At 37.5% G+C, this 21,121-nt stretch overlaps 1 protein-coding gene and 2 long non-coding RNA genes across 3 annotated transcripts; 1 reads left to right on the top strand and 2 right to left on the bottom strand.

Moving 5' to 3' along the window:
• The first annotated feature begins 3,655 nt into the window (after nt 1-3,655).
• On the top strand, nt 3,656-6,338 carry LOC311069134. Its single transcript, XR_014603483.1, has 2 exons — nt 3,656-5,065; nt 5,175-6,338. It is a non-coding gene; the product is annotated as an uncharacterized lncRNA (long non-coding RNA).
• Nucleotides 4,386-7,923, bottom strand: LOC311069133. The gene is made up of 2 exons (XR_014603482.1): nt 6,873-7,923; nt 4,386-6,399 (listed from the first exon to the last, which is right to left on the bottom strand). It is a non-coding gene; the product is annotated as an uncharacterized lncRNA (long non-coding RNA).
• Nucleotides 7,924-11,912: 3,989 nt separating this feature from the next.
• On the bottom strand, nt 11,913-18,357 carry LOC311068282 (uncharacterized protein). Its single transcript, XM_084090627.1, has 3 exons — nt 17,603-18,357; nt 13,811-13,880; nt 11,913-12,110 (listed from the first exon to the last, which is right to left on the bottom strand). Exons 1-3 carry the CDS (start codon nt 17,780-17,782, stop codon nt 12,040-12,042), a joined length of 321 nt encoding a protein of 106 aa, XP_083946753.1. The 5' UTR covers nt 17,783-18,357; the 3' UTR covers nt 11,913-12,039.
• Nucleotides 18,358-21,121: the final 2,764 nt, after the last annotated feature.

Genomic DNA, 21,121 nt, shown 5'->3' with positions numbered 1-21,121 from the left:
TTTCAATTAAATTTAAACAGCTTTATTGGCATGACAGAAACACATTTTGCATTGCCAAAGCATACATAGGCATGGAGAACATATAACAGAGTCTTTTACTCCGTGTGTAAACAAGGCACGGCTCATGTGTTCAATGTCATAACGCCTTTATCTGGGTCGGCACCGTGTATATGCAAATATCCTGGTCCACGCTCCAGTCCAGTCGGTGGCGCCGGCGGTAATGCATCTGTAAGCTGCTTGCCAACAAATCACGAAAGCAACAGCCCCGGCGGTGCCACACGCGTGCGTCATGGTGCGTCACGCGCGCTTCCACAAGTGACGCAGAAGAGACGAAAATGTGGAATAAAGCTGTTATTTTCTTTGATCATCTTGATACTTTTCTGGGCCTTGAATGTAGTAGTGCCCTTGCCAGGGCCGTAGCTAGAGGATTCGGGGCCCCCTGAAAAATTTTTTTTTTTCACTACCCTCACCCTCCACCCCCCACCACTATCATATACTGTACAACAGATGAGCATGGAGGCCCACATACAGTATAACAGAAGAAGGTGTTGTTGTAAAACCTTTATTTTAAAAGTTAAATTTATATAAAAATTACAACTAAAAAGAAATTATTAAATAATAATAAAACCAATTTAAAAAAAGTAACAGCAAAATAATGTTTTTTCCCCCATCAGGGAAACAGTCTGTTATAATTCATAAATCAAAAAGTAAACATTTATACAAGAATGACAAGAATGCAGTCAAATTTAAAAAATAACCTCATTTATTGTTTTATTTTTTAATAAAGATAATATTATTAAATAAAGCTAAAATTTATTCATTCAAGTGCATTCGTGTTTTATTGATGTAGGCTAATAAATACATCATCAGCCGGCAGGTTAGGTGCATAATGCAATGCGTCGTGACTCGTGTCAATTTTTGAACTCTATTTACAATAGTGTAAAAAGACAGGGATTTTGAACACGTAATCATTCGGTCGATTGTGGTGCGCATCGATAATGAAGAGTGAGTAGCCTAGCCTACCCGACAGGCTGTAGACGGTAGTTTTCTTATTTCCAGCGAAATAACAATACAGCTGTCTTCAAAGAACGTCTTGATCGACTGGGATACAACAACTCTCCTGGCCTCCCTCTCATTCTTTTCATAGCATTTCTGGTGCCCTAAGTTATGTTTTCTTTTCCCCTACATTTTCAGTCAATCTCCTGCTCTTCCACCAAGTTCATCGTTAACTTCAGGCACTGCCGCCTCAACTCTGATTGGTTCTGTTCACGAGCTGGGGCGGGACTTACAATTTTATTGGGTCGATCTGATGTTTGTCACTGACTGAATAATTAATAAATACTTTAGATCGGACTAAACCATTTATAGGGAGGTAAGAGAATATTTTGAAAAAATATTTAACCAAATTGCATGTTTTCGTGGTTTTTATTTAAATCTCAGGCATACAACTAATATAAATATTAGAATTATTCACACAACAGGGGCCTATATAGTATAACTGCTGGATTTTGTGGGGCCCCCTGGGCAGTGGGGGCCCCTATAATTGTCACCACCTTTCACCCCACTAGCGACGGCCCTGACCCTTGCTGTCTATGGGAGGGTCAGCTCTCGGATTTCATCAAAAATATCTTAATTTGTGTTCCAAAGATAAACGAAGGTCTTAAGGGTTTGGAACAACATGAGGATGAATATTTAATGACTGATTTTTCATTTTTGGGTTAATTAACCCTTAATATTACTCCATCAATTTGTCTATAAATTATTGCAGATTTGGGTAACATTTAATGCACTGTCATTTGCTCTAAGTTTACAAATGTAGAACAGTTAGTCAGTGTTTCCCATTAATTTATTAGACTATTGTGACAAGTACTATTTTATTAATGTATGTCTAAACAACAGAAACAGAAAATATGCAATTTAAACTCTGACTGGATATTTTCACACAAATATAGGGTTTATGATGATTAATCAAAATGCATATATAAAATGCATTTACATAACCTATGCCTTCTTACACCCTATGCACACAACTCAATATGAATTAGTATATCTTCTTACTCTGCTTTTATATTCTTAAATAATATTCTAAAATATTATTTTATAATTAGTAATTGTAGTATAAATATGTGACTAAGAATAATATGCAATATAACTTGTAAAAAGTTTCTTTGTTAACTGTAAAATGTCTACGGTTAGTTTTCTTTCAACTTTTTACATTGTATTACATTTGCAGCAGTGTAACAATTGTTTTAATAAAGTGATGAGTTAACAATCTACGCTTTCTTGTTTACTTTTATTCTCTGTTGAAATGAATGAGCACTCCAAATAAACAGGCTACTTCCAGTTAAATTGCACAGCAAATATTTTTTTTTTTTTGCTCTATGAATAGTAGTACTGAAGTTTTGAAGCCTATAACGTTATATGCTTGAAAAGTAATGAAAACGCCAAACTTTTTGTCTGCCATTAGATTTAGGCATGCAACAGTATTGTGCCACCCTAACATTTTTGCTGGCCCCTTTTGGCCACCCTATGAAAAAAATCCTGGAGGCGCCACTGCCCATAGAGGCTATGCTGTCAGTAACGGAAAGAGAAAAGATTAGTTCATCTCTCGAACTCTCGAGTCTTCGGGTTTGAGTCCTTCGTTCTTTTGTCATGTGACTTGTCACCGTATTAAATACTAATTCACAACCTTTTTACAAACAAGCGCGTTGTTTTTTTTACAGTTACGTGATGCATTTCTGTTCTCAAATGTATATAGGCTATATTTGTGAATTTCTGTCATGAAGATTATTTTCTGTAACATTGAATATTTAAGAGTTGGTTAATGCAAAGCTTTATCCGTATGATAGCGAAACCACTTTGATGAGACTTGTTTACAGTGGATTATAATTTTCAGTTAATATCATAGACATACAAATATGGGAAATATTTTGACTATTCAAGTTTAACTTCACAAATTCCAAGTCAATTAGACTATTACTAATTTTGAATCAACTGCAATTTATTTTTCTCTATTGAGTTATGATTTTGTTGTTCTTGTGTTATTAATGAATAAAAATCAGTTTAAAAAATTGAAATGAAGTGTTATGTAAAACACCACAGATGCACAAGAAAGCACTTATCTACTGAAGTGGGAATCTGGAACTGTGAATAAATTGAATAAAACAGCAAAATAACAACAACAATAACATCTTCATTAAACAAAAAAGAGATTACCTTAGATAAAGTTTGATTAATATGTACATACAGTACCGGTAAAAGTCTGGACCCATTACTATTTTTAATGTTTTTGAAAGAAGTTTATTATTATGCTCTACAAGCCTGCATTTATTTGATCAAAAATACAGAAAAAACATGAATATTTGAAACATGAAATATATCAAAAATCCTGAAAAAAAAGTATCACAGGTTATAAAATAAATATTAAGCACCATTTCTAACATTTGATAAAAAAATCTGAATATTATAAAGTTTTCTGAAGGATCACGTGACACTAAATTCAGCTTTGCATCACAGAAATATAAAGTATAGTAAAATAGAAAACCATTATTTTAAATAAATCCAGGCTTGATGAACATAAGAGACTTCTTTCAAAAACATTAAAAATAGTAATGTGTCCAAACTTATGTACTGTGTAAGTAAAAATATACTGCTTTTAAAATTAAATGTTGTATAAATAAAAAGGTTAGGAATCATATTTGTTTCAAGTGTTTTTTTTATTGGGGGTGGGGGGCCTCCAACATGAATTTTGCCTAGGGCCTCCTAATGTCTAGAACCGGCCCTGCTAATAACAGAGAATGTATAATCATTACTGGTCGTAATCAGTCCTTCACTGACCAATCAGCGTTCATTAGCAGAATGCTAGCGTGTTATGAGCAACAACAACTCAACCTGTAAGAAATCGAAAGGACATAAGTACTCGTTCATTCAACTTTCGACCTATAACCCATGTTGAACTTGCAAAACCTACAATAAAATCTGAGATTTCTCAACGGCAATCGGGTGAAAGATACACATTTAGCCGTCTAGCCCCATTGACTTCCATTCAGTCTGCACTCGCCCGCGTTCACCCTGTAAATAAATGTTAATATTGTATTTGTTCATTGTTAATACATGCTTATATTAAAGTGAAGTGTATTTGTTAATTTTATAATAAAAACCCTTATCTTTTTAAATGGTTGAATTTGTGTTTCACTGCCAGTTTCTGAGTCATTATAGAAAGACTTATTCAAAATCATTGGAACTCTGCAATTAATTATGGTGAATTTGGTAAACAATGGGAACATTTGAAATGTGAAAAAAACCCCACTTCTATTTCAATTGAAGGGATTGTAGAATGTTTGTTAAAGTGTAAGTTATGTCATTGCTTAATTTGACGTCAGAGATGGGTTTAATAGTTGTTTTTATTTGTTTTTTCTTCATTTCAGAAAAAGCTCCAGAACGTATGAAGAACCCTAATCGTTTCCTCAGGCTCTGGAATGCTACGAAGGGTTTTTTCAGCAGCTGTTCCAGTAGTGCTGTGAATGTTGTGGAGCCTTTTACTCCTGAACCATCATCATCACCTGCTGCAGAACATTCCGGTGTCAAGCCAAATAATGGTAAATCATTTTCTCCATCATTATTTTAAACAGTATCACTCAAAATAAGGCTTGTTTTTACAGAATATTAAAATTCTATGCAATTCTTCTGCAATGTTTCTTATATACTTATAGAATGTCTTAAAGGGACCAAAATAAAGTGAAACCAAAGTAACACTGTGATGTGATCGCTAACATTGATAATTAATATTATAAAAAAATAAATAAAACAAAAACAGTTTTTGATGTCTGAAATGTTCCATCCTCAGGCCGCTCCAGATCCTGGAGTATTGTCTCCACAGATTCTTCTCTGGGCATCACTTCATCTTTAGCTTGGTCCCTCCCTGAGGTAGGACAGGGTTTGTCTAGGTCCGACAGCCTCATAGAGTTGTGTCCTCCGCTGCCAGGTCAAGTTCCAACAGAGACATCAACTGGCCGAACTGTTCAAGGTGCCGTGGAGGCTTCTCCAGTGAACAAGAGCTCAACAGGTGAGACTGAAATAAGGCTGGGCATTCAAAATGAATGATTTTTGTATGTAATATTTAAACTATTGTAATAATATCTGAAATGTGTATCTTTGTAATCATCACATCACAGGAACATAGACACCCAGTCAACAGAACCAGAGAAAATACACAGTGAGAGCATAAATCCCGACGCTCCTCAGGGTCTGGTACCATGTAACGTGTGCGGCCGATTCTTCTTTCCAGACCGGGTGGAGATACACGCGAAAGTGTGTGAGAAAAAGAGGCCTGAGCGCAATGTCTTCGACACTTTCTTTTTCAGAAACATTGGAACAAATAATGAAAGATTTATGAAAACAACCAACATCTGGAGCAAAATGCAGAAAGGAAAGAGAACCACCACATCTGTGACCCTGACCCTGGACTAGAGACCTGCAGTAGACATATAGAATAATAGATAATAGAAAAGGAAGGTGGGATCTTTTACTCCGCTCTAGTCAAATGGGGGCGGAGATGTTTGGTCTCACTATTCCTCCAGGGTGTACCTTCGTGAGTGGGCCTATTGATAAGAAAGATGGATGGTCTATTTGGCCATGATTGATAGATAACAGAGAGAGGCTTATTCATGTAGATACAATTCTGGGACCATAGACGTTGGAACACCTTTTCCCCACCCCTCTATATATATACAGTATATATATAAATACAGAATCTGAATTAAAATGTGTTTGATTTAAGCCTACATTTCAAAATTTTGTGTCATAAAATTTCTTGTTTTAAGCCTTTCGCACGTACGATCACACCGGTGTAATCAGTCTAGGCTGGTCCCTGGAGCGTTAATAATTCTCTTAATAATTCAAAAGAAATAATCACAATATAAATTGAAACAAAATAACAACAATAAGGAAAATAAATCACAGTCAAATTATCTCAGTGTTCACAGAAATCTCAATGTGATATGAGATTGTACTAGTTCTCAGCTCCAGTTCAATGTTCCTTAACGAGATCCTTCTTCCGCAAACTCAAATTAACTCAGGGTTCAGTAGGATAGGAAGAGAAACCATGTACTCGACCCTACCACACAGTTCACAGTGCGATTCTCAGTTCGATCCTTATTTGGGCATGGCTCGCCAGTTCCTGCTTGCACCAACTCTCGAACTTTCGCAGTGAAGCAGGGACATCTCACGTGCAGCTTCCCCGATCCTCGTTCCAGAAAGCAGCATCCAAACTCAGCATATAGAAAATGGCAGACAAAACCAAAAGAAAATCCCGAAAGAATATAAAAAAAAGAAAGAAATGGAAAGCCTTCGGGTTCGGGGAGGGGGAGAAAAAAAAGAAAAAGAAAAGAAAAACCCAACCTTGAAAAAAAACAAGGCCAAAAGTACAATTAGGCCCTTTTCTCAAAAATACACATATTACCACACTTAATATCAATATATTCAACTATTAACGTTTCAAACTTCACTTTTCATATAATATTAACACATTAACTTCTCATTTATATATAAAAACAGGATTTCAAATGACGCGCTAGGCCTCATCTGCTCAATCTACACGTGCGTCACACTCATCCGTTTGCTCAAACTCAGTTATTCGACAAAACCTATAAATTCACATTTCACAAATCATCAAAAATAACTTCTCCCTTTATAATATCACTTATTTAACACATTTATGAAGAAATCTTCTATATTTTTCCCTTTTTTCAGAAGGTTGACTCTTACATACACTTAGCTAAATATAACACACATATCTGGCATTTGAACACATTTTATCGGATATTTATACATAAGAACCTTAGTAATAACAATAAAACGAAAACTTCACTTACCAAGAGTACTCTAATATCAATTAGAAAAAGTTCGCGGCAGCTCTTTCAGCTTTAGGCCCGTACTTCAATGCACGTACAAAAAGCTAGTTTCACTTTTACTCAAAATCAATCATCACAGTATCAAGTTCTGTTTCTATTTCTCAAAATCTTTATGTTCTATATCTCTAAATCTCTCTAAACAAACTACTAGCTCGCTCAGTCTAATTCTTTCTCTTCTCAGATCGCGCTCACTGCTTCTTTTTCGGTGCTTCTCTCGGAAAATGATAATTGCATCATCTCTCGACTCCGATGACTCCACCCACTAAGGCGGCCAACTCTGATTCGTTTATTAGGACCAATCATCGTCTCATTAAATCAAATCACTCTTCTCTAATTTATGTATTCTTATTTTCTCTTTTCTTTACAGATATTTAATAAAATAACTGTTCATTCACATAAGTGTCAGTCTCTTTCTTTTCTATTTCAAAAATAAAAACATCTTTAGTAACCTGGGTTACACCAAACTCCATCACGTGACAGAATAGATGGAAAAAAACCTTGGGAGTAACCAAGGTTTTTTTTCCTTTCTTTTTTTCCACTATAATATTACACAATGTATCGCATTATAAATGTGTATCAAATGTTTTAAAAATGTAAATATAAAATGAAGACAACTTGGGAATGTGTCATCACAGTCTGAAAAGGGTCATCGTTTCCTATGTGATGTTGATGTTGTTGAACTGGTTATTTTTCATAATTTCTTGTTTGCATGATTGTTTAACTGTTTAAATGCTGCTGAAAAGCATATACAGTTTGACAGATTCAATATGCAATTGGGGCATGTTGTCACAAAAGGTAGACGTGTGTCAAAAAAGTACTTAAAATAAACCTTTTGAAATATTAAAACAACAACAAAAAATTTAATAAAGGTCCTTGAAATATAATTTCATACATTTTACTTGATCCTCGGTAGGCTAAACCAAGAGTTTACATGTGCCTAAAGCAAACCTATTTTCAAACACGATCTCTGAAACAAAAATAGAATAGCCTAACGTTTTATTTTTAGCTCCAGTCCACCTACCCGGACGTTTTCAAAATCCCTTTTCCCCCAACGACTTTTGCATTACATCACATCTAGAAAGTGAAAAGAGCAGAGTGGAGGAGAGACAGGAGGCGGAGATCAAAGAGAACCGTGACCAACGGAACTGACGTCACGGCCATAATGTAAACTTTTGAGATGATCCATGGTAACAGACTCAGTGCAGCAACCTCTCGCACAGACACACGCACAGGAACCGACAGAAATGCCTCGAACCTGGATCGCACCTGCACCGGCTCTTACATCCTACAGACGAGCGGCGTTTGGACTCGTTTCAGATGCGCCGTCGGCCTTTTAAACGCGACGCACCTGCCAGGAATCCAAAACATTTCATGTATTCCTCCTATAGATGGGTTTCCGTTTCTCGAATTACCCATTATCCTCTGCGGCGCGCCGCCATGTTGTGTGTCAAAGCTGTCAGTAAGCCACTGGGAGACATGGCTCATTCACTGTGCTGCATTAATAGAAAGCCAGTTAATATAAAGTATTTTTGACTCTTTTGTGTTGAGATAACGATGACAAATTCCTCCAAACTTGGCAACAAGGTGAAGGTTATTTACAGGAACACATTAGACGATGTTTGCAAGGCAAGATATAATGAGAAATTGAGTTATATCGATGGAAAGGATCCTTACACAATGTCGAAAGAGGACTGGTTATGTAGGCTAATCCTGCGGCGTACCCCGATATTCAGGAAATGGACATTGCCAAGTATCTCATCCACACCGTTAGTGCGTGACGAATTAAGAGGAAGAAAGTCTCTGGAAGCATACAATTATTTTGTTAGAATGTGCGAGTTAAAATTTTATGTGGTCGCATTTGTGCAAGTGCATGGTCATACACTACTCAGTTAAATTCACGCATGAATTCTCCTGCATTGAACTTGTTTTAGCGCCCGCCAAAGTCTTATTTGATCGGTGAGTAATGTAGATGAACTGTTTAAGTTATGTTTAACTGAAAGAACGAGCAGAGAGAGAGAGACGGTCGCGCGCGCGCACTCCCTCTCTCTTCGGAGCCAGGCGAACGTGTAAACAAGACTTCACCATCTCCAAACTGAGCGCTGTCTTGCTCTCTCTCCCTCGTGGAAAAGTTAGTCTGGAGCCCTGCATTGACGGTTCACATCGCTGTAGCCAGGCGGCTGATATCTGCACAGCCCTTATTATACGGTACATTTAGACTCAGTGTCAAGACAACACCATCTGCGTAAAAAACACACAACAACAACACAACGCTCCGAACTAATTTAGTGTAGGAGAGAGATGGAGAGCAGAGGCACGGAGCGATGTGCTCCAGGTGTAGCCTCTGCCTCTGGCTCGACCAGCTGATGTGGCCACAGAGAAAGTGATGAAGGTGGACAATCGTCAGAGTGTGCTTCTGCCCAGCCAACACCTCTCAAGGGCTGTGTCGATAGTAGCCGCCTGGGTACAGCGATTTGACAGCCGATGAGAGCTAGCGCATTTAGCTAGCCCATCTTGGAAATGATTAGATAAAGTGTCATATCTCCAGAGCACAAAACCTCTAAATGTTCACAAGAGCAGCACTGAACATTAACTCCAGCCAAACGGAGAATAATCGTATGATTTTCATGTTCAGAATAATGCAGATTAAGGATATTATCATGCTCCGTAACACAAACGCTTGACCCACTTGACACACAAGATGGCGCCGTAAGGAGTTGCAGGAGAAATGTGACGTCATCGTAAATCTATCTATACATCTACTGTCAATTCACAAGAAGCAAGGAAACCAACGAAATGTGTGGTTAAACTCTCTCATCTAACAGACTACAATAGGAGCAGATGATTTTAATCCGGGTGAAGAAATAATGACTCTTGTGGATTAACGCCTTCACTGTCACTCCATTATTTTGCTCTATCGGGATCGAAGGATCATCTGCCTTCACCATTTGCCATTACAGTCTTTATATTACAGCCATAGTAATATAATATCGTGAAGATGGCGACTGGAGCGGGCTGGCAGCATTACTACAACCCCGCTGGCAGCGCTTCGACGGGGAAATATAACAGCACCTCCACTTCAACATCCACCAGCACGTCCTTCCTGTCCGGTTTAACCCTCGAATACACGCAGGACCTCCACCTGAAGATGAGCAAGAAGATCGCACAGCTGACCAAGGTAATTTTGTGCGCGTTTTGGGGATGCGTAATGCCATGTGTGTTGCTTGCAGGTTGAGCGATGCGCATTGGAAATGCTGGAGACCCCCATCCAAATGACACCAGGCTGGCCTTCAATCCAAATTAACCATGGAATGCGTAAATGGGGCAAACATGACCAGATGGGGTGGAATATTTTATTAATGAAACGTTTAATTTCTTCATGATATTCCATGTAGTTCTCAAAACTTGAGAATGAGAGTCTCACCAAAATCATAATATTTTTAAGTTATAGTTTTTAAGGTTCAGAAAATATAGGCCTATAAAAACTATTTTGTCGATAATATTAAATATCAATAATCATATTTAATTACCAAAGATTACTCAAATGGTGTTTGTGACTGTCAAATTAATGTTTTATGTTATACTAAACACTATTACTCTATTTTACTATTTACTAAAAGAAAAGAAAAGATTCAAACACTTGATAGGCCTTTTTAATGTGCACAGTACAATACCAGTCAAAAGTTTGGACATTTCTAGTTTTAAAGACAAATATTGTTGCCTATGGGCCGTGTAGAAAAAGCATCCAACAACTGTGGAGCATTCCTGAGATTGGAAAAGAGAAACACGTCCCAGAGTTTGCAGTGCGACTTGAAAAGATATTTTGATTTGTTAATATATTTTTTTGGATCATTCCCATTTTATAGGTTGACTTTGTGGAATGGGATTGAAAAAGTATTAACCCTTATGTGCTGTTGGGGATGTTTTCATCCACTATGGGGTATTTTTTAGTCTAAATTTGGCCATAACTTTCTCTGTGTTTCAGCAAATGGAATGATTTTTGGTGACAAATCTTATTTTGACACATAATTTGGGAAAATGCTTTGAAATTTTTCAAAAACTCAACAGTACACTGTGGGCAAATTTACTACCCTTTCGTTATGTTTGTGGCTGAAAACAGCCACTACTTTAAACTGCTGTAAAAAAATTTTTCAATTGTTTTTGCATAAATCTATTAAATCAACCTCAATCCTGCTCAAAAATACTAAATGTTTAAAAAAAAAATAAGGATTTTAACTCTTTAATTGCCAAATTCGTAAATGATGTCACTGATTTGGGAAAAAACACACACAAAATGACTCATTTTCAATATAAAATGTGATTGTGGACTGGATTTTTTTTTACCTTTTATCACAGTCTCGGACATGTCAAAGATTAGAAACAACATTGGTTTTGATGCATTGTTAGTTTTTGTGCAGCATCAGATTTGAACTTTTTCTCCCTCATTTACTGTTCGAGTTCACGCGCGTGATCATAGGTAACTAAACCTATGCGCGTGAACTCGACAATCGACTACTTTGGACTTCAACCGAAAACAGGATGTAAACACAGGTATTTGCGCTGGCTTAAATAACATCATTTTTATCCATTTCTTTCACATCTACTGCAGTCAGATTCACTCGTGTTCAGTCTGAAGGAATCCCTCACATGACCTGTGCACTTGTAATGACACATCAAGGACGTTAAGAGGCTAAAAGCAGGTTTAAATATTGCCCCATTGAAGTCAACAGGGTGCAAATTTTAAAAAGAGGATAACACGGTGTAGGCAACACCGATTTTTGTCGTTGTTCTCTGTATTGACAGCACTCCAAATTGACAAAAAAATGAGCTCAATGTTAAAATTGACAGGTGTTGTGCCGAATTTCGACTCCCTGCCAAATTATTACCCCCCTCGTTGAAGTCAGTACCTGATTGCCTAATCCTAACCCCTCCCCTAATCCAAACCCCTCCCCCACAACTAATCTAAACCTACCAATACTTGGGGGATAATAATTTGGCGGGGTAGAAATTCGGCACGACACCGGAGTTCTCCTTTATTTAAGACATAACCGACTGTGTTTAGAGCAGGGTTCACCAATCTCGGTCCTGGAGGGCCGCTGTCCTGCAGAGTTTAGTTCCTCAACCCTTTCGGTCAGTGAATCCACCTCCGCTTTATGAAGCTGCCCCAGTTTCTCCTGGTCTTTGCTGTAGTTGGCGTTCTGGCTTTGGTGTGAACGAAGCAGATAAAAAAAAAAAAAATGTTTGCAATGGTAATGTTAAAATGTCACGGTTTCTACACATTATAACAACTAACTAATTTAAACAATGAACATAACAAAAATAACACGCATATTTACAAGATCGAAGTAGAAATTTGAAGGTTTTCAGAGTGTTGCTCGCCCGTTGCTCTCTGACAGCAGCCTCGTGTAAAATAAAATTGAAAATAGAGGAAATGTGTATCGCGAGATCTGGCTAAAGTGATCTAGTCGCGCAATGCCAGTAGTCCCAGTAGTCATGTCTCAGTAGTGTTTCGATTGTGCCATCTAGCGGTTGAGAAATGCCATTGCATTTGATTTAATTTGAAATGATAGACAGTCATATCGTAGATTGTGTATATGTTATGTTTATGTGTGACAGCAAACATTAAGCTGTGTGAGCGAAAACATTTTTAAGACTAATATTCTTATACTAGCTCGCTGGTCTGAATCAGGGCTATAGCCAAGCCGTACGTAGACCAGATTGCTTTGATTTCGTCAGGTGGGCTAAAGCAGACCGCATATAGCCCGTCCAATTCGGAGCTAAATAGTGACTACAGATCGACCATGTCGTGAAATGGCACATTGAACCTTGTAGATATCATTACCAATGCGAACGTGATGAAATATCAACCATTTCATGCACTGCCTGGCAAAAAAAACTACAATTAATCAGTTTTGACTAAAAGTGGGCTACAATAGCCGAGTCTGAATACGAGCTAAATCGTGGCTACGCACAGCCTACACATATAACATGTAAAATAAAGCAAACCAAACAATTTGTAATCACAGTTGACTTTGCTTACATGATGGAATATCATACATCTCACAAGTTATTTTGGAAAAAAATACATTTATCCAGATTAAATGTTATTTGGGCTAAAAGTGGGTTACTAAGGCGAAAGGGGGTCAAACACAGTATTAGTATGGTGTTCCTAATAATCCTTTAGGTGAGTGTATGTCTTTCTGAATGGGAGCATGATGCTGTATGGTAACTGTAACTGAAGTTGAACGTCTTTTCCAATGTAGCACGCCAGTTGTGGTCCCATACCAGCTAAACACCCTCTGGCTCCGCAAGCTACAGTAGCCTCACCCCAAACTCACAGTTTTGGTTGAGCTGGAAAGAGATTGACAGATCTGAGAAATGTCGTGGCTTTACAGACGCTCTGAAGGGAGGATGGGATCTCATGCTCTCAAAGCTAACTAGCTATTGCTAGCCTCTCCGAAATTGCCTACACTAACGTTAAGCGTTACCAAATAATGAATTTGCATAAACAAACTATGAAGTGTGAGTTATTAGTTTGCACTGGTTGAGTAAAAGCTTCTTAAATGTTGTTGCTTTCCACCATCTTTCACATAGACAGAATTTAGGTATCACTGAGAAATCATTATATGTTGATTTGCTGCTCTAGCAACATTCTTATTATAATCAATGTAGAAAACATATTTGCATGATTCTTTGATGAAAAGAAAGTAAAAAAATAAATAATGTAGTGCATCCTTGCTGAATACTAGTAATAATTTCTTTTTAAAAAACTGACTCCAAATTATTTAACAGTACTGTAACTCATAGTTATGATATTTTTGACTCCCCTTAAGGGAATGCAAATATATTTCCATGAAGGACAATTAATAATGTATCCCCTGTAGAACCCCCTAGACTCTTACCATATCCGGTCGGCAAAACAGCAAAAACGTCCTTCTTGCAAAGGAACGATTCAAGCGCCGTCTTCTGTTCCTGTTTTAGATAAAAAGCCAAGTCTAACTCGTTCATTGTAGCGGCCAAAGCAGTTTCAAACAACTGGTATTCATCCATAGCCATCTTGCAATGTTTACTAATGACTTCGACGTCACAGCGCTGTCGTCATCTGTTTAGCTCGCCTCTGGCCTGCCTATATCAGATAACCTGATGTGATTGGTGCAGCTCAGATCGAGGGGCATATTTAATGACCATCGTTACTCTGGTGTCGAGTAATTCGCTGAGCAAATTCAACTTGTGCTCTCGCGAGAACTCTGGATTACCAGGGTAAAGTTTCTCTGGGAAACACAAACATTTTGCGAGTGAAGGCAAAGTTTCATCGGGGAACGCAAACATTTTGCAAGCGAAGGCAAAGTTTCTCGGGGGAACACAAACATTTTGCAAGCGAAGGCAAAGTTTCTCGGGGGAACACAAACATTTTGCAAGCGAAGGCAAAGTTTCTCGGGGGAACACAAACATTTTGCGAGCGAAGGCAAAGTTTCTTGGGGGAACAAAAACATTTTGCGAGTGAAGGCAAAGTTTCTTGGGGGAACAAAAACATTTTGCGAGCGAAGGCAAAGTTTCTTGGGGGAACAAAAACATTTTGCGAGTGAAGGCAAAGTTTCTCGGGGGAACGAAAACATTTTGCGAGTGAAGGCAAAGTTTCTTGGGGGAACGAAAACATTTTGTGAGTGAAGCCAGAGTTTCTTGGGGAAACGCAAACATTTTACGAGCGAAGGCAAAGTTTCTTGGGGAAACGAAAACATTTAGCAAACAAAGCCAGAGTTTCTCGGGGAAACGCAAACATTTTACGAGCGAAGGCAAAGTTTCATCAGGAAACGCAAACATTTTACGAGCGAAGGCAAATTTTCTTGAACGAAAACATTTTGCGAGCGAAGGCAACGTTTCTTGGGGAACACAAACATTTTGCAAGCAAACGCAAAGTTTATTGGGGGAACACAAACATTTTGTGAGAAAACGCAAAAGCATTAGGCCTAACATATTTGCTACCATCTCTTTTTTTTATTCATGCAGTTTGATTTAAATTGCAAATCTATAATCAGGTTTAAATGGGCAAAATTTTCAGTACAAAGCACAAAGAATAGTAATGTGATGCAAATATCATAAATTACAAAATCCTTTGCACACTTTTTTGATGACACATCAATTCCTCGTGCTTCGCATATCCTTTAAAAGCAATGACCCATGTGTCCATGTTTAATGATAGTCAGACAGGTACGTCAATACTCAGCCGAAGCAATGTAATCTCATTTATGAGGTGCAGCCCGAGCTCCCTAAGGACGAATGAACTTCACTGTGCATGCGCAAGAACAGCAATCATAAACCAACAGATGTGCTGGAGGCTGTGGCTGAGTTAAATCATTTAATGGATTATGGAATATGAATGGGTGCAAACATTAATGTTAAGGCTCAGGTTCAATAAAATATGTGTTTCGTTGCTCACTTTACAGTATTCCTGATCCAGTTTCTTTACAAACGGTTAGACAACAACAAGCACAGATCAAGGACTGCCAGAATCTTGCTTTTTACAAGTATATTACAAGACAAAATAAAATTGCCAACCTTTTACAAAATAGAGGCGTTGGGTACATGAAAATATTACATTTCTCTTCAGTCTTCAATCTTCCAAGCAAACAACTACAGAGTCATTACACTAACAAATAATTCAACACAGATTCACTAAGGAATCAATATGTTAATTCTGTTTGACCATTCATTTCAAAGAAACCAACTCAAAGAGCAACTGGCTCATGATTAAAAATCATGAACTTTTCATAGCGGCATTTGGGTATGTGAAGATATTTGATTTGATTTATCAAAAATACTATTCTTCAAAGCAGACACTAAGAGATCTAGTCATTATCAAAAAAATTATTTAAGACAGCAATATTTAAACCGCTTTTACCAATTCATAAAAAAAAAAGAACTGGCTCATAAATAGAACATATGCAGTACGACTCTCAAGCAAGTTTAACTCTACACATCATCAATATCTAGCTGATGAGATATTTTAGAGAAAATGCATCTTCACTATATGATTGCAATACCTTTTCCAGGGCTGCAAAACTCAATCATCTGATATTTCCAGCTTGTCCTTGACTGTGAGAACTCTGGCTCTAATATCTGAAAATTAATAGCTGAAGCAGGCTTGGGAAACATGCCATTCCCATATCCCAGTTAGGGCTAAGAGGATCACACAAAACAGCAGGTGTTGATAATATTCATTCACAGATTAAACCACATAGCCTATATAACATACAAATGTTAATGTAAGTGAACGTATCAGGATGATCTGCCACCAACCCTAAAAAAAATACTGTATCATACTATTCTGTATATAGATTCTCACTACACGAGCAGAGAAAGTACGCTTAGTATGCTTCAATTTACTCAATATTTCAACTTCAACCAACCTGAGGATGGAGGATGATCATAATTATTTTAGATGACAAATTATAAGCACTGAATTACATGCTATGATGGCATTAAGTGTACAAAAATCAGATGTAGGCTAAGCAAGCTTTAACCCAAGAATGCATGTCCCAAAAACCCTATGAATGCATAAAGGGGGGTCAAAATGAGCCGTACTGGATTCAGCTTAATTAAATAATTATAGAATGTATATGCACAAAATATTTCAATCATGTACATAAACAATAAAAAATAATATTCGTCTATAACTAATATGTGCTTGCTTATGTCAGAAATACAAATGTGCCTAGCAGGCTTTGCAGATTATGTAGATATGATCCTTACAGACAGGACCAGCACATCTCTCACAAGACAGCTTTCGGGCAGATTTTGCTCTGCTTTCTTTTGAGGGAATGAGACCAATACCAGCTGGAAATTTGGACACACCCACACATTCATTATTACTATTAGTATTATTAATACTTTTTCAATCTCATTCCACAAAGTCAACCTATAAAATGGGAATTATCCAAAAAAATATTAACAAATCAAAATATCTTTTCAAGTCACACTGCAAACTCTGGGACGTGTTTCTCTTTTCCAATCTCAGGAATGCTCCACAGTTGTTGGATGCACGCTCCGGCCCATAGGCAACAATATATATTTGTCTTTAAAACTAATTTAAAAAAAGCATTTAAGCATAAGGCTTAAAAAGGTTTTTTGGATGATGAGAAATGGTCAGATGTGTCCAAACTTTTGACTGGTACTGTACTGTGCACATTAAAGAGGCCTATCAAGTGTTTGAATCTTTTCTTTTCTTTTAGTAAATAGTAAAATAGAGTAAATAGTGTATAATTTTAGAGTAAATAATTAAAAAAACACTTGTATAACATAAAACATTAATTTGACAGTCACAAACACCATTTGAGTAATCTTTGGTAATTAAATATGATTATTGATATTTAATATTATCGACAAAATAGTTTTTATAGGCCTATATTTTCTGAACCTTAAAAACTATAACTTAAAAATATTATGATTTTGGTGAGACTCTCATTCTCAAGTTTTGAGAACTACATGGAATATCATGAAGAAATTAAACGTTTCATTAATAAAATATTCCACCCCATCTGGTCATGTTTGCCCCATTTACGCATTCCATGGTTAATTTGGATTGAAGGCCAGCCTGGTGTCATTTGGATGGGGGTCTCCGGCATTTCCAATGCGCATCGCTCAACCTGCAAGCAACACACATGGCATTACGCATCCCCAAACGCGCACAAAATTACCTTGGTCAGCTGTGCGATCTTCTTGCTCATCTTCAGGTGGAGGTCCTGCGTGTATTCGAGGGTTAAACCGGACGGGAAGGACGTGCTGGTGGATGTTGAAGTGGAGGTGCTGTTATATTTCCCCGTCGAAGCGCTGCCAGCGGGGTTGTAGTAATGCTGCCAGCCCGCTCCAGTCGCCATCTTCACGATATTATATTACTATGGCTGTAATATAAAGACTGTAATGGCAAATGGTAAAGGCAGATGATCCTTCGATCCCGATAGAGCAAAATAATGGAGTGACAGTGAAGGCGTTAATCCACAAGAGTCATTATTTCTTCACCCGGATTAAAATCATCTGCTCCTATTGTAGTCTGTTAGATGAGAGAGTTTAACCACACATTTCGTTGGTTTCCTTGCTTCTTGTGAATTGACAGTAGATGTATAGGAGGAATACATTAAATGTTTTGGATTCCTGGCAGGTGCGTCGCGTTTAAAAGGCCGACGGCGCGTCTGAAACGAGTCCAAACGCCGCTCGTCTGTAGGATGTAAGAGCCGGTGCAGGTGCGATCCAGGTTCGAGGCATTTCTGTCGGTTCCTGTGCGTGTGTCTGTGCGAGAGGTTGCTGCACTGAGTCTGTTACCATGGATCATCTCAACAGTTTACATTATGCCAGTGACGTCAGTTCCGTTGGTCACGGTTCTCTTTGATCTCCGCCTCCTGTCTCTCCTCCACTCTGCTCTTTTCACTTTTAGATGTGATGTAATGCAAAAGTCGTTGGGTGAAAAGTGATTTTGAAAACGTCCGGGTAGGTGGACTGGAGCTAAAAATAAAACATTAGGCTATTCTATTTTTGTTTCAGATCGTGTTTGAAAATAGGTTTGCTTTAGGCACATGTAAACTCTTGGTTTAGCCTACTGAGGATCAAGTAAAATGTATGAAATTATAAATAGAGGCCTACATTTAATTATCTTTCAAGGACCTTTATTACATTTGTTTGTTGTTGTTGTTGTTGTTGTTTTAATATTTCAAAAAGTTTATTTTTAAGTACTTTTCTGACACACGTCTACCTTTTGTGACAACATGCCCCAATTGCATATTGAATCTGTGAAACTGTATATGCTTTTCAGCAGCATTTAAACAGTAAAACAACTATGCAAACAAGAAATTATGAAAAATAACCAGTTCAACAACATCAACATCTCATATGAAATGATGACCCTTTTCAGACTGTGATGACGCATTCCCTAAGTTGTCTTCATTTTATATTTTCATTTTTAAAACATTTAATACACGTTTATAATGCTATACATTGTGTAATATTATAGTAAAAAAAAAAGCTTGGTTACTCCCAAGGTTTTTTTTCCATCTATTCTGTCACGTGATGGAGTTTGGCCTCTGGCTTGCTTAGTTGGGGACACTTAATGTTCAACAATATTATTGATCTGACTGAGCTGGATGATGACATTTCTGAAACTAACTAATTTAATAATTGATGAATCAACACTGAACTGACTTAAGCTGAACAACAGCCAAAATGCATTTTTTTTTCTTCTGTTTATCAATCTGTATTGTATAAAGTGCTATTTAAATAAAGGTGACTTGACTTGAGTAAATAAAAAAATTAAAAATTAAAGTTGCAGTGAGGGTGTTTCTAATACAACGGCCGTGGGGCAAATTTGACATAGTAGTCCTATATTTTTCCTTTTTTTGTAAAGTCATGAAAACGCTGTCATGGATTTTTCTTTTGCTATTAGTGCAAATGGAAATCCAAAAATAATATTTGTTGTCATCTCCCGTTCATCGCTAAAAAAGTTTAGTTTACCCATGACGACTTGCGTTTCTGAGAACCCCGGAAATGTGAAAATCGGCTAATGCATTCCTTTACAATCCAATGTGGCCTCCACCTAATAAGAAAATCTTTCTTAATATACTGTGCTGGATATTAAAAATGTCTGCATGCATCCTTGAGGCATCTGAAATTCATGAGCCAATGATTACACTTTGAAATTTAAAATGTGGGCCTTTAGTAGAACTGTGTATGTGCACGTATGCCCATATGCTGTACAACCAATATTGCACATGGACTGCAACTTTGTAGAAATATGAAGGCCACACAATCTATTTTATCATTCTCTGCCACTTTCTCCTCTGGTTATGGTTGAGATGTATGAAAAAGATGGTCCAAGGAATGAATCACCTGGGAGAGCAGGTACTGTCACAAAAGACAAGTGATAAATGGACTGCTATTGTTATTCTCCAAATAGCCTTGCATGGCACAGCCCATGGAGAGAGCACACATAATACCAATGCATTGTTTTGGTTGTGTTGCTGGTGTTGATTTTGCATCTATTGGAGTTATTAGCAAGTCTCACAGGAAGCCAAGATTATCATTTAGAATGCTAGATGAACCAACCTCAAAGGCACCACAAGTGTTGCATTTGTACTGATAGTAAACTATCATTAGCAAAATCTCTCTAGAAATAATTGATTTACAAAAAAAACATTTTTTTAAATACTTTTTTGTTTTTACTTTATGCAAATGTTTGGCAAAAAAGGCAAATGGAAATGCTCTTATATAGTCCAACTTCCTCCAGGGCTCGATTAAATATGACTGACTGCACATCGCTGGCAAAAACGTTGCCCAGCCACACTTTAGTTTCTCTTTTGCATTGAGATAGGAACCACACTGAAATTTTAAAGTTGTACTATAAAATAAATAATTATTTTATTAAAAACTCAATTTCTGTCATATTCAACTTTTGATTAAAGGGTTAGTTCACCCAAAAATGAAAATTCTGTCATTAATTGCTCACCCTCATGTCATTTCAAACCCAGTAGCACCTCACTGCAGTACACGAGATCCAGGGGGCGGAGTTGGATCCAGATCTAAGGGGTGGAGATTGGTAGGTTTAGGGGTGGGTTTAGGGATCAGGGGGTGGAGATGGGTAGGTTTAGGTATACGTAAGGTGGGAGGAGTTGGATCCAATGGAGGGACAGAAATCTCCCAGATTTTAATAAAACATCTTAATTTTTTTTGTCTTCATTTGTGCTTGAAAATTCTGACAGAATTTTCATTTTCATTTGAAGTGTTAGTTCACCCAAAAATTCTGTCATTAATTACTCACCCTCATGTTGTTCCAAACCTGTAAGTCTCTCGTTCATCTTCAGAACACAAATTAAGATATTTTTGATGAAATCTGAGCGCTGTCTCACTGCTTCATAGGCTGCTGGGTAATTGCATCTGCCGGTCCAGAAAAGTTAGTAAAGAAGACAATTTTTAAAATAGTCCAAGTGACTACTGTGGCTCAACCTTAAGTTTATCAAGCGATGAGAATTCTTTTTGTGAAAAAACAACAACAAAAAACGACTTTATTCAACTATTCATTTTCTTCTGTGTGGGCGTCTGACGTGAGTTCACGAGAGCGCCACAGCGCACGTGCTAGAACTGCGAAGATGACGCTCACGATGATTTGATTGGAAAGTGTGAAAGGTAAGCCATTCTTTTTGCATTGATAAGGCACTTTTACGTTTTCTCGT

This window comes from Abramis brama, assembly GCF_963993115.1.
Source record: "Abramis brama genome assembly, chromosome: 18".
Taxonomy (NCBI): domain Eukaryota; kingdom Metazoa; phylum Chordata; class Actinopteri; order Cypriniformes; family Leuciscidae; genus Abramis; species Abramis brama.
Note: the sequence above shows the minus strand (reverse complement) of the source record. Positions and strands in the feature narration are given on the sequence as shown.

Excerpts from the sequence above, each read along its gene's own strand:
- LOC311068282 (XM_084090627.1), bottom strand. The coding sequence starts at position 17,782 with ATGGCGACTGGAGCGGGCTGGCAGCATTACTACAACCCCGCTGGCAGC. Across the intron at positions 13,881-17,602 it reads AGATCGCACAGCTGACCAAG|GAACAGAAGACGGCGCTTGA; the intron begins GTAATTTTGTGC and ends TATCTAAAACAG. Across the intron at positions 12,111-13,810 it reads TGTTTTGCCGACCGGATATG|CCAGAACGCCAACTACAGCA; the intron begins GTAAGAGTCTAG and ends TTCACACCAAAG.